This window comes from Pelophylax lessonae (genome assembly GCF_965119305.1).
Source record: "Pelophylax lessonae genome assembly, chromosome: 4".
Taxonomy (NCBI): Eukaryota; Metazoa; Chordata; class Amphibia; order Anura; family Ranidae; genus Pelophylax; species Pelophylax lessonae.
Genome location: NC_138771.1, coordinates 135,178,792 through 135,193,309, shown reverse-complemented (window position 1 = coordinate 135,193,309; position 14,518 = coordinate 135,178,792). Strand labels below are relative to the sequence as shown.

Sequence of the window (14,518 nt, the reverse complement as noted above, 5' to 3'; positions counted from 1 at the left end):
ATAGAAGTCTATGGCTAAGTGCAGCTAGCCCAGGAAAGTTACAGACGCACTGTTCTGCACCTGCGGTGCAGGTAAACCACAGCACATAAGTGTGAAAGTAGCCTTATAGGAGGGCTCAAAACAGTAAGGGATTATTCACAAGTGCAGCAGGCACTGCTGCGCCTCTGAAAAGCGATCTGAGTGTGTTTGACAGGTTGTGAAGAGGCGATATGTTGCCTGCTCACCACCTGATTTAAACCTATGATTGCTGTGCATTGTAGTATGGCAGTTAGAAGTTTTAAATCAGGTGTGAGGAGGCAACACTGTGCTCGGTGATCTTTGATCTCTCCCATGTTGTTCAAGTAGATGTCCACCTCTATGAGGTTGCCTACCCGTGGTATACACGTTTCTGGATTATTGGTTGCTAATTTGAGACACGTTTTGTGTCTTTGTCATCTTGTTGCAGTGGTGATGTAAAAGGGGGGTTGATTTTGATCTTGATAGGACTATCAAGCACTTGATAGGTAAATCTTAAATATTTTTGGGAAAAAGCAACTTTTTAGTCAAACTGATGATGTTTCTGATCAATCATTTCTTCCTCCTGGTGCAGCAATTCCGCTTTTAATGTCAGCTGCCTCATTGGACAAAAAACCCACATTATCACCGCTGTCCAGCATGCTAACCCAGGAAACATTAATACAAAACCAGGAAAAGTGTCTTTAGATGCTGGACTGTAGTTCCAATTTAACGATTACAGGATTTAGACTGCAAAACAATAGCATTTAAACAGCTTAATGTGTTTAGTTAGTGGAAGCTGATATCGAATTGGTTGCTGTCCCCAATTTCTGTATGTTTTAAATAGGCCAAGTAATGTTTTAGTGTTAATTTTTTTGTATGTTTTGTTCACAGAATTTCTTTAACACATTCCAAACAGCTAAAGAGGCTGTTAGCACAGCAACAGCTCAAGCTGCGGAAATTGCTGCATCAAGCATGAAGGATTTGTCACAGAAAAGCTTCCGCCTTGCAATGGACATAGACTTGAAAGCCCCAGTTATCCATATACCACAATCTTCAGTCTCCAACAATGTCATTATTGCAGATTTAGGCTTAATAAGAGTCCGAAACAAGTTCACCCTCGTTCAGGATGTCAGTTGTCCTCTTCCGCCGGTCATTGATAAGATGGATATCCACCTGACAGAGCTGAAATTATTAAGGTCTGATTATACTATACGTTGCAGCTTACTAATCCTTACAGAGTGACTCCACTTTTATTAAAAAAAAAAAAAACATTTCCCATTGGGTTTAACAAACTTTGTTGCAGATTCCTACCTTTTGTTATTCTTGATAAATCATTTGTTTTGTGTGTTTGTGCCCATGTGGAAAGTAAATCTAATGGGAGTAGTTTCATAATTCTTATTTATATCTTAGTGCAGACTTCTGGGAAAATTAGCCAATCATACAAGCAGAAAATTATGTTTCTGAGGGGCGTTCTGTACACATTCTGTGTACAGATTGCCTCCATGCAGCTATGTTGCATTGCATTTTACAGACCATTACAGCACTGCAGATTGAAAAGGATAGGTAGGTAGATGTGAGGCTTCACACCCACGGCAAAGTTGACCCGACTTGTAGCAATTGGTGGGCGGTAAGCTCGCCAAATGTTACACATTCAAGTCAGTGGGAAAGCAGCGCAAGCGCTTCGCAACCACATGCAATGCGTGCGGTTGCGGCTCCTTTGTCAGCAAAAAGATTTGGTTAAAACAGAGGGTGAGGCTGTTCTGCATTTTTTCCTCATCGCCTGTCAGTAACCTCTGGAGCACGATCCGAGTGCCGATTGGGCTTCATAAGCAAGTCTAATGGCCGGAATACACAATAAGAAAATCGGCCGAAAATTTCCGTTCAGTGAAGGTTCAGCCGATATTCTACTCGTTAATGCGCAGCCATCAGTGACCGATATCGATATTGTGAACGAAAAATCCCGTTTGAAAAAAACGAAAAATTCTGTCGTCTCGTTTGCCAACGAACGATATTCTATACGTTGGTGTTAAGGTCATTCATTTAAAATCTGTAGAACATCATCACGCATGCACTGTTTCGATGGTCGGTGGTCAGGCGATATTCGGCCTGTGTATGTTGGCAACGTTTTCGACCAACGAACACTTTTTCATAAGTCGGTGGTCGAATGATCGGGCGATATTCGGCCCGTGTATTCCAGCCATAAATCTATCCTTTGTTTTCTTTTTTTAAACTTTTTTCTCCCCTTTATTTTTACCTGGTGATCCTGCCAGTAACATACTTTGCTATTTTAGGGTGTCTCCACTCTGGGAGGAGGAGAAACAGAGACACCTTTAGACAGCAGCATTGTCAGTGGGGTAAGGGTAGTGTTATATGTTCCAGCAGATTTATATTGACTTGACAAACAAAGCTGAACTTCTAATAACATGTTTTAAGCAGTTAAAGCTTTTTTCTTCCTTTTGGAATAAAGGTTTTACATAAATTAATAAAAGTTGACCATTGCAAGCTCACCTGTCGGTGTTAAATGGTTTGTCTCAACCCTTTAATTGCCGCTTTTGCTGGACAATCTGGTCTGTTAAAGAGAATTGTAAAAAAAAAAAAAACTTACAGGCCAGATCAATAGGTGAAATCAAAGGTGGAAAAAAGCCTAAAGCTAGGTTCACATGTGTGAATGATTCCCACTGTGGGTGTGCAACCACCTGCACATAAAAATGCGCTGGATTAGTCCTAAGGACATCACACTCACACTGGGAAACGCACTGCACTTGCAGTTCCCATGCGTGCTGCGATTCCAGAAATTGCGCAGTGACCTTCTCCCTCTGTTTCAGGAGGGTATGACAGCCCATTCAAATGTTTTGCCGGGCTCGGGCAAAAACCTAAAAAAATGGAAAAATAATGCAGCCACCACATTTAGGAACTTGTAAACTGCAATATAATTGTTTGTTTTTGCCTTTTAATACTGTTTTACTGTGAACTAATTATCAATTAAGGTTATTACCACCTGTTGGGATGTAATCATATAGGATCATGGGGGGCCAGTATATTTTCTCTTAATGTATATACAGGGAGTGCAGAATTTTTAGGCAAATGAGTATTTTGACCACATCATCCTCTTTATGCATGTTGTCTTACTCCAAGCTGTATAGGCTCGAAAGCCTACTACCAATTAAGTCTATAAGGTGATGTGCATCTCTGTAATGAGAAGGGGTGTGGTCTAATGACATCAACACCCTATATCAGGTGTGCAGAATTATTAGGCAACTTCCTTTCCTTGGGCAAAATGGGTCAAAAGAAGGACTTGACAGGCTCAGAAAAGTCAAAAATAGTGAGATATCTTGCAGAGGGATGCAGCACTCTTAAAATTGCAAAGCTTCTGAAGCGTGATCATCTAACAATCAAGCATTTCATTCAAAATAGTCAACAGGGTCGCAAGAAGCGTGTGGAAAAACCAAGGCGCAAAATAACAGCCCATGAACTGAGAAAAGTCAAGCGTGCAGCTGCCAAGATGCCACTTGCCACCAGTTTGGCCATATTTCAGAGCTGCAACATCACTGGAGTGCCCAAAAGCACAAGGTGTGCAATACTCAGAGACATGGCCAAGGTAAGAAAGGCTGAAAGACGACCACCACTGAACAAGACACACAAGCTGAAACGTCAAGACTGGGCCAAGAAATATCTCAAGACTGATTTTTCAAAGGTTTTATGGACTGATGAAATGAGAGTGAGTCTTGATGGGCCAGATGGATGGGCCCGTGGCTGGATTGGTAAAGGGCAGAGAGCTCCAGTCCGACTCAGACGCCAACAAGGTGGAGGTGGAGTACTGGTTTGGGCTGGTATCATCAAAGATGAGCTTGTGGGGCCTTTTCGGGTTGAGGATGGAGTCAAGCTCAACTCCCAGTCCTACTGCCAGTTTCTGGAAGACACCTTCTTCAAGCAGTGGTACAGGAAGAAGTCTGCATCCTTCAAGAAAAACATGATTTTCATGCAGGACAATGCTCCATCACACGCGTCCAAGTACTCCACAGCGTGGCTGGCAAGAAAGGGTATAAAAGTAGAAAAGCTAATGACATGGCCTCCTTGTTCACCTGATCTGAACCCCATTGAGAACCTGTGGTCCATCATCAAATGTGAGATTTACAAGGAGGGAAAACAGTACACCTCTCTGAACAGTGTCTGGGAGGCTGTGGTTGCTGCTGCACGCAATGTTGATGGTGAACAGATCAAAACACTGACAGAATCCATGGATGGCAGGCTTTTGAGTGTCCTTGCAAAGAAAGGTGGCTACATTGGTCACTAATTTATTTTTGTTTTGTTTTTGAATGTCAGAAATTTAGATTTGTGAATGTTGAGATGTTATTTTGGTTTCACTGGTAAAAATAAATAATTGAAATGGGTATACTGTATATTTGATTTTTGTTAAGTTGCCTAATAATTATGCACAGTAATAGTCACCTGCACACACAAATATCCCCCTAAAATGGCTAAAACTAAAAACAAACTAAAAACTACTTCCAAAAATAGTCAGCTTTGATATTAATGAGTTTTTTGGGTTCATTGAGAACATGGTTGTTGTTCAATAATAAAATTAATCCTCAAAAATACTCATTTGCCTAATAATTCTGCACTGCCTGTACAGTGCCTTTCATAACCTTTGACATTTTCCATATTTTGTCATGTTACAACCAAAAACATAAATGTATGTTATTGGGTTTTATGTGATACACCAACACAAAGTGGCACATAAATTGGGAAGTGGAAGGAAAATTATAAATTGTTTTCAAAATCTTTTTACAAATATGTGAAAAGTGTGAAAAGTTTGCATTCAGCCCCCTTTACTCTGATACCACTAACTAAAATATATGGAACCTATTGCCTTCAGAAGTCACCTAATTAGTAAATAGTCCAACTGTGTGTAATTTAATCTCAGTATTAATACAGCTGTTCTGTGTGAAGCCCTCAGAGGTTTGTTAGAGAACCTTAGTAAACAAACAGCATCATGAAGGCCAAGGAACACACACCAGACATGGCAGGGATGAAGTTGTGGAGAGTTGTGTTTAAAGCAGGGTTAGGTTATAGAAAAATATCCCAAGCTTTGAACATCTGACAGAGCAGTGTTCAGTCCATCACCTGAACATGGAAAGAGTATGGCACACTTGTAAACCTACCAAGACATGGCCGTCCACCTAAACTGGCAGGCTGGGCAAGGAGAGCATTATTCAGAGAAGCAACCAAGAGGCCCATGATAACTCTGGAGGAGCTGCAGAGATCCACAGCTCAGGTAGGAGAATTTGTCTACAGGACAACTATTAGTGGTGCACTCCACAAATCTGGCCTTTATGGAAGAGTGGCAAGAAGAAAGCTATTGTTGAAAGAAAGCCATAAGTCCAGTTTGCAGTTTGCTTGAAGCCATGTGGGGGGAAACATCAAACGGGAAAGAAGGTGCTTTGGTCAGATGAGACCTAAATTTTACTTTTTGGCCTACAAGCAAAACTCTGTGTGGCAGAAAACTAACACTGCACATCACCCTGAACACACCATCCCCACCATAAAACATGGTTGTGACAGCATCATGTTGTGGCAATGCTTTTCTTTAGCAGGGACAGGGCAGCTGTTCAGAGTTGGTGCGAAGATGGATGGAGCCAAATACAGGGCAATCTTAGAAGAAAACCTGTTAGAGTCTGCAAAAGACTTGAGACTGGGCGGAGGTTCACCTTCCAGCAGGACAACAATCCTTAACATACAGACAGAGCTACAATGGAATGGGTTAGATATTTTGCAAAGCTGGTAGAGACATACCCAAAAAGACTTGCAAATGTAATTGCAGTTTATCATTTTCCTTCCACTTCACAATTATTTGCTATTTTGTTTTGGTCTATCGCATAAAATCCCAATAAAATATATTTATGTTTTTGGTTGTAACATGACAAAATATGCAAAATTTCAAGGGGTATGAATACTTTTACAAGGCACTGTTGGTTTTGGTTGTTTCTCTGTCTTTCACTGACACTATCAGTCTGTTTAGGGTGTCCATAGAAAGGCTAACAATTAGAAGTGAAGCTCATGTTTTACCATTTTTAGTAAAATGCATATGGGTAAATAGTTTTATCTTAGCAGTTATTCTGCAACAATAGAGAGAGCCACTAGAAGAAGATATAAAAAAGGGGAAAAGAATCTGCGCTCGGACAACAAGAAATTAAATAATATTGAGGATCCTGAAGATAAATGTGAAGGCAGCCAACTAAATGATAGATTACAAATCATATAGGCATATATAAAAGGTGTAGTAGCGCCAAACACTGTGACTAGATATTAAACAATGTAGAGTGTCCACAATAAGTCCCAATAGTCCAAAAGAGATGAGAAGTAGTGGAGACCAATTCCCAATATCAGAGCCGTGCGGATGAAAAGGAGCCAACACCCAAGCGTGGAAATATGCCAACTGCTTACCAGATATTAGATGGATATGGGCGATGCAATAAACTCAAATTGGGCCATCAATGACAGACAGTGCCAACGGTATAACTCATCGATTCCCAGTGTCTCAACAGATCATGGTTTAAGGGCAATGAAGGCTCAAATCGTACCACCAGATAGAGTACTGATCTCAGCAATAGTCAATTCACCTTGGGAACACAGGCAGTGCACGATCAGCTCATGGAGAGTCCCATTAGTAATCCACTGAGAGGGATCTCTCGGGAAAAACGGATCCAGTAGGCTGTGGTGGGCAATCCTTAGTCATTACTACACATGGAAGGCAATGGGGATCGCTGCACTTTGAGAGATGTGCGATTCCTCTGCTAGCAATCCACAGTCACAGCACTCCGCTCAGGGGTACGCCCTTGCTACCGATCATTCAATTACATTCTGTTGTTGGCTCCTTTTCATCCGCACGGCTCTGATATTGGGAATTGGTCTCCACTACTTCTCATCTCTTTTGGACTATTGGGACTTATTGTGGACACTCTACATTGTTTAATATCTAGTCACAGTGTTTGGCACTAGAAGAAGAATCTACATTTTTGAAAATTATGAAATGTACAGTTACTCTAAATGTTTAACTCACTGAAAAGATAATATAGATTTAATTTATTACATTATATATACATATATATTAAGTAGACCTGCTTGAACTGTGTTATATCTCTGCAGGACAGCACTTCAGAATGGGTCCCCGCAGCCAGAGCTAGAGATATTGCAACCTGTAAATCTAATTGTATCTGTACAAAGGAATATTTCTTCTTCTTGGTATTCCCAGATACCAGCCATTCAAATTGATGGAGATTTAAAACCAATGCAGGTATGGTAGCCTAATGTAAATTTGTAACATGGTGTTAGCGTTATGTGGCATTAATAAGTTGCAGTTTGTTCATGTAAAAATGTTTCTATTTTTATTGCTGTGTTTAGAATACTTTTCATCTTAATGCATTCTATGCATTAAGGCAGGGCTTGACAAATTTGCTTGAATCCTAGGAGCCAGCTAAAAAAGTTAGGAGCCAGTTTTTTTTTCACGCATGCTGAATGGCTGACTTTTTTCAGACTGTCTGCCATACACACGGGCCGAATGGCAGCCAGTTTTTAATGAACCGGCTTGTGTTGCCCGGCATTTGGCCCGTGTTTGCTTGGCTTGTTGGTGTGATGGGCAGTGGCTAACTAGGGAAGGACAGTGCAGTAACCTGTATTTCATGCCACCTTAGGCCCCTTTCACACGTGCTCCTCCGCTAATCCCCGCTGGGCAGGTGGATGGCAGGTCTTGTCCGCTCCGGTATGCATCGCGAACATGGACACAGTCCCGCTCTCCTCTATGGGGCAGTCGGATGGAAATGGAATGCCTATCCATTTCAATCTGATTCGTCCTGTCGGATGGAGGGAAAGTAGGACCGCCATCCGGATGGCAGTGGTTGTCAGAGGACATCTGCTACTCCAAAGAGGAAACTGGAGGGTCCGGTCAGGTCTGCCTAAAAAACTGACAGGCGGACCTGATCATACAGCCCATGTGAAAGGGGCCTTCGGCTGTGTGGCATGACGGAGAGAATAAAAAATGAATTTTAATGGAAAAAAATAAAATAAAAAAACGGTTTCCATCTTTGTGGGGTTGTAAATGGAACTGAAGCTGTTCCGACCAGCTGCCCCACACTCCCTGTCTACTCACCGGTCAGGGCAAGGCGCCAGATCAAGCCCTCAACCTTTTTGAGCAGTGAAAACATGCAGGGGAACCCCTCAGTGCCGCCAGTGACTGCTTGTTGCATCCCCAGCCACCACAAGAGGGCGCCAGTTCCCCTATGGAAGCGTTTCTCTACAGCAGGCCGCAAAGCCGTGGCCTCAATTACCGGCCGGTGTGGCATCTTAGTCCACGCAGTGTAGCCCAGGCGCCAGGCCGCTAATTCTAGTTGCCAATGGGACCTGGCGCCTGGGGTTTGTTGAGCCCTGCATTAAGGTGAAGAACCTTTTGTGCTGGACCTCCCCCCCCCCCCTTATTCTTACCTGAGCCCGATCTGATCCAGCGACGTGCACAAGAGTAGCGACTCTTGCCGATGTCTCCCTCCTGCTGTCTCCCGGCTGCCAATGTAAATCAGGAGCTGGGGGCAGGGCTATCTGTGTCAATTGATGCAGCAGCGGGACTCGGGAGTGAGCATGCACAGGTGCTCCCATTGGAAGCAGCTTTCTGTGGAGGCACCTGAGCAGAAGAGGAGGATCAGGGCTGCTCTGTGCAAAACCATTGCACAGAGCAGCTAATTTTAGACATGTTTGTTATTTGTAACACTTTAAATTGGTTGTAAACCTTTGACATGAAATATGAGCAAAGCTTATTCCTCTGTTATGAGTACTTATCTCAGTCCAGAGCATTAGGTGTCATTTATGTTTGCTGCCTTGTTCTTCTGCAATCTACATAAGCTACTTTTGACAGATTTTCCTGACACCTATAGGTAAAAAGGTGACACAGGAGGGCGCTTCAGTGCACAGCCTGTGATTGACAGCCTCAGCTCCGCTCCTTTGAGCGGTGTAAGGTGGTGTGTGTCCCTTCTTTCCAGTCCACTCCCACTGAGCTCTGCAGAGTGTAACTTCAGCTCCTCACCCCCTGCTTTCTGAAAACCCAGACCAGCTGTAAAAATTCTGCACTGGGAACAAGGAAACTCTTTGTGGTAACACATGCAGCACACCGTTCCCTCACTGCAGCCAAAATGGACAGCTCCCCACACACTATGCTGCTCCAGATTAGTGTGCAGATAGTGTGAACGAGTAAAGATACCATAGTGGATTTTAAGTTAAGCAGTTTAACATAAATATGGCATTATGTAAAAGGGTGTATACTAAAAGTGTTAGAGCATAAAAGCTCCCACTAAACCGACACACTAGCAGCGCTAAAAAAGTCCACAACTTATATGAACTGCAAATCAATAAATAAGTACATAAAATATATGTGCAGGAGAAACAATAAAGTTCATGAATAAAGTCCCAGTGTTATCCAAAGGATGTAAATCCCAAGACTGTGAATCCTCAAGAACTCGTCACCAACCGAGTGTACAGGAGACCTCCACCTCACCACCGTGTGCACCCTTAAGATTGGGAACTCACCAGATACAAACTGTAAGAGCGCCAAATCAAATGGATTCAACCTCCCGACCTCCAAAAGCAGGATAGTTGACCAGGGTCAGGAAAAGTTGGTGTAGGGTCAGGAAAAGTAGGTGTCTACCAGATGATCTCCTTAGCATAGCATCCGTAATGAGGTCACATAGCATAATCCTGTATAACAAACTTTATTTCCCCACACATACAAATCCCTCACACATTGCACTTACAGACGTGTATACGTATCAGCGTAGAGTGAAAAAAGGAAAACCTGCTTCCTGTAGCCGTTCCCCGTCGTGGTGGCTCGCTGCTCGGTACCCAGCCTCGAGCCTCCGGGTATGGCGTCTGACGTCAGCTTCCTACGTGACCGCGTGACCACGTCCTAACTCGTTTCGTCAGCAAATGACTTCAACCGAGGGCCTATTATTAGCTTTTATGCTCTAGCACTTTTAGTATACACCCTTTTACATTTTGTTTTATCCTATAGCAGCTGCTTAGTTTTAGTTAGGTTTTAGGTTGAGCGCCGGGTGAGCAAGTTTGTATATGGTCCAGTGGCTTTCCTTTGTTGATAAATATGGCATTAATCATTTGTAGAAATTACAGCCATTTTTAAACATAGCCCCCTTTATTTCAGGGCTCAAATGTAACTGTATTAACAAACATATTTGAAAATCTAATGATCACTTTTAATATATTGTTGAAAATCCTTTAGAGTTTGTGACTGTCTGATGCCTGTAACCTATGAACAACACCAAATGCTGGGCTTCTTCCATGACAATGGCAATGCTTTGCCAGGCCTTTATTGTAGCAGTATTCAGTTGCTACCTGTTAGTAGGGCTTTCCGCCCCCAGTTTTGCCTTCCGAAAATGAAATGTGCTCTCAGGATGTGGTTGGGTGACAAACTCTGCCATTTGATAATGCCATCCAAAGGGTTTGGGTTGCTTTTGTAGCATATTTGGGTCATTGTCAATTTGTACCATTGTGCCTGTACTAACAGTTTTGCAGCATTTGGCTGAATCTAAGCAAATTGTATGACTCTATACCAGGGGTCTTCAAACTATGGCCCTCAAGTTGTTCAGAAACTACAATTCCCATCATGCCTAGTCATGTCTGTGAATGTCAGAGTTTTACAATGCCTCATGGGATGTGTAGTTCTTCGACAGCTGGAGGGCCGTAGTTTGAGAAAACCTGCTCTATACACTTCGCAATGCATCCGGCTTCTTCTGTAAGCCGTCACATCAATAGAAAACTCTAATGACCTAGTTCTACTGGCTACAATACAATGCCCAAGCCATAGCACTGCCTCAATCACATTTTTAAAGGGTTTTTTAGTTTTACGAAAAACACAAGAAAAAACAAGAAAAGAGGGAACATAAAATACATAGTAAAGAAAGTAGCATATATTCCCACAGAATTTAGGCGGTGAGCAGTGCTTGGAGTCAAAAGAATGTTTTACCGTAAATACATTTAGTTCAGGGATGGAAATAAGATAGTTATAATGAGCAATATATCCTAAAATTATACAAAACACTTCTCACTCCCCACTTCTTACAAAAGAAAAGGGGTAAGAGTAACAAAATAAGATATCTCAAAAATATTTAAGGAAAAAGTACCACTGTCTCAACCAAGAAGAATTAAGAATTAGTCAGAACTATAACATGCCTTAAGTACAGTTGACTATTGTCAGAATCGTGCCTACCAGTTACACAAGCGCAGTGACTTCAGCAGATAAGAAATTATAGGCGCATGCAGGACACAAAGTATATCAAAAAGTTAACAATCAAATTTGCCAAGGGATATCTTTTGTTGCAAGATATGCCACTCTTTATGCAGAGTGGAATTGACCTGTGTACTCCAATCTTAAAGAGTTGAGGGAGAGAGGAGAGACACTTTAAGGTGATACATTTATGTGTAAGGAAAAACAACTTCGTCACATTTTACAGATGATGTGGTATGTTTCAGATTATAAGTGATTTCTTCTCTTCTCCATGCTGTTTTCTTCCCATCATTCTGGTACATGTTGATCTTAGTTTTGCTTATCAAAATATATTGCTTTATAACTGGGCAGATTTTTTTTTTTTTAAGATGTTTTCTGATAAAGTTTTATCTGGCCTTTCTTTTCTTGAGACATGCCAATGGTTTTCACTTTGTGGTAAAACATTTGTTTTTACTTTCATGAAGTGCTGGCAAAACATGTTATGATTTTTGTGCATTTTTACGGTGGTTTCTGTTCAGTATAAGAGGAATTTTGAACGACAATTACACCTTCACAGGGTAGTGCTGTGGGTGCATAAAGAAAAACATTGGCATATGGAAAGGACATAAACTTTTCAGGTACCAAGTATAAAATCAACAAGGTTTTTTCATAACATAAATTACAAGCATAATTATAAAAACACACAAAAATCAATCAGACTATTATAGTTGATATCTGACCAACCTAACTCTGGTAGCTGGACTAAGGCCAGCTGATATGTTTTGTGCTATCCTGTAGAAGCTAATTATCGCAGAACATGTCGATCTCCAAACTGTTATGCTAAACTTTACCAACTCTGCTGGGGATCATCCTAGGTTTCTGGCCTATCAGCTGGCCTTAGTCCAGTCACCAGAGTTGGGTTGGTCAGACATCAACTATAATAATCTGATTGATTTTTGTTTGTTTTTATAGTTATACTTGTAAACTATGGGCCCTTTCACACGGGCGTTCCATATGTCCGCAAATCATCCTATTTTTTGCGGATGATTTACGGACATAATGAATGCCAATGGGATTGCCGATGACCATCTGCTGACATCCGATTTTCTTCCTTTCAGTTCTGTTCCGTTTTTTGGAAGGGAACAGAACCCTAATTTTCCTCCGTTCAAAAAACGGAAAGGAAGCAAAATCGGATGTCAGCGGTGTCATCCGCTGACATCCGCAATGCCCATAGACTAACATTATGTCCGTATATCATCTGCAAACGGATGGGATGATATGCGGACATACGGAGCGGATGACACACGTGTCATCCGCTCCGTGGAAAAAAAAAAAGTCCCGCAGCGGAGCAAAAAACCGGAGCAGCCATGTGAAAGAGGCCTATGTTATGAATAAACTTTGTTGATTTTATGCTTGGTGCTCAAAAAGTAAACGTTCCTTCCATATGCACATACTCCAGTATGGAAGGAATTCAATAAAGTTGCTACGCCACTTTTCTGGCGTTTAATTGCTCTAGTTACCCATTTCAAAAAACATCTGTGATAGTTTTTTTTCCAACACCAAATTCAGGTAGTTCTAATCTGCTCCACTTCTACTTTGTGGAGCAACACCTGTGCCAAATTCAAAATAAAATACCAACAGTTGCACCTTATGAAAGTGGAACTAATTAAAGCCAACTTTCTTTTGATGTTCAGAGGCAGATTATGTGAAATTGTCTCGTATGCATTCTAAAAGCGGCACAGTATGCCTCGAATTCAAGTACAAGTTCTAGACTGATACATAAATTTGGAACACGCTGTGCTACTTTTAGAATGCATGTGAGACACTTTCGCAATATCGGTCTACGCCAGTCGGTACTTGTATAGCGCTGTCAATTTACGTAGCACTTTACATATACATTGCACATTCACATCAGTCCCTACCCTCAAGTAGCTTACAATTTAAGGTCCCTAACTCACATACATACACAGTAGGGCCAAGTTTTTTTTTTTTTTTTATACAGGATCCAATTAACCTACCAGCATGTCTTTGGAGTTTTTCCAGGGTATATGTTTTATGCAATTACTACTGGTCATGGTCCTTGACATTTTTTTCATATAAAATTATAATTTTTGAATTGGAAGAGGTTTTTATAGTACAACACCACTACAACAACTTTTATTTTGACAATCTTATGTGAAAAGTGTTTGTATATAACAAGATGCCTTATCCTAAGACGAGCTTTGCAATTTAATAACAAAAAAATTGAAATTTATGTTCACAACATTTTGTAACATCAGCATTGTAATAATGCAAACAGTAGTTATTTTTGACAATCCAACATAGGCTTACTTGAAAAATCTCCTTTTATGTTTCCTGCTGTCTGCTGGTCATCTCTACATAACTTCCTGTAAACTCTATAATAAATACAAAAAGATCCAAATACCTTAGAGACGTGAAATATTACCAGATGGGATGTGGTTTATGAATGGGGGCGGTGGGATCAGGATATATTCCGCACTCCACGTTCGATTTTAAAAAACAGAAATGAAAGGTGGAAACGCAGACGTGATGCATCCCATAACAGTGTCAGTTTCAGCTCACCTGATATATCAGATTCTCCATCAGAAATATCAGTTGCTGGGGGAGCTGAGTCTACTCCAGATCCGAGAAGCTCAGTAAGCTCTGTTTTTTTCACGGGATGATGGTGCCAATGAAACATCAAACGATCCATCCCTAAGTTACTTCAAGCATCCACGGTCAGCAAAACACAAAAGAAAAAAAAAAGACACAGAAGGGGGCAGGAGAAGTAAAAAGGTACCCCATTCGGAAGAAGACCCACAGGAAATCACCATAAACAGTCAGATTTCGCCGGCTACAAACGTTATCAATCTGTCAGATTTTCCTCTTGCTGATTTTGATATTTCCTTGCTATCAAGGGCCTGTCTTTGGCCCCAACTTTTTACTTCAATGTCTTTTCTACCCTTCTCAATGTCAATAAATTCATTAGAAATATATTATTAAAAAAAATGTCTTTAATGACAGTGAGGATGGTAGCAGCGAGACAGATACTACAATAGAATTTAGGCAAGATGAGGGGGTGTTTTTCATATAGCTCTTATAGCAATAGTTTTACTTCTTTTCAGGATTTATCCACTAGATTGACCTTGGATCAGCTTTATTTAGAATCCTCACAAGGAATGTATGGTGTAAGGAGTAGTAATGTGGAGAAAGGGGATAAAAATATTTACCCTGTCCATGCGAGAGGCTTAGGAGTTGAAG

The 14,518-nt window shown here is 41.2% G+C and overlaps 1 protein-coding gene across 5 annotated transcripts in view; it reads left to right on the top strand.

Moving 5' to 3' along the window:
• VPS13C (vacuolar protein sorting 13 homolog C) overlaps positions 1–14,518 on the top strand; it is a 555,353-nt gene that overhangs the window by 324,140 nt on the left and 216,695 nt on the right. For all 5 annotated transcript variants that reach the window (XM_082257056.1, XM_082257055.1, XM_082257057.1 and 2 more), the window contains 2 exons: positions 889–1,193; positions 7,144–7,291. In XM_082257056.1, coding sequence (XP_082113182.1) covers positions 889–1,193; positions 7,144–7,291 — 453 coding nt within the window. The remainder of the gene's footprint in view (positions 1–888; positions 1,194–7,143; positions 7,292–14,518) is intronic.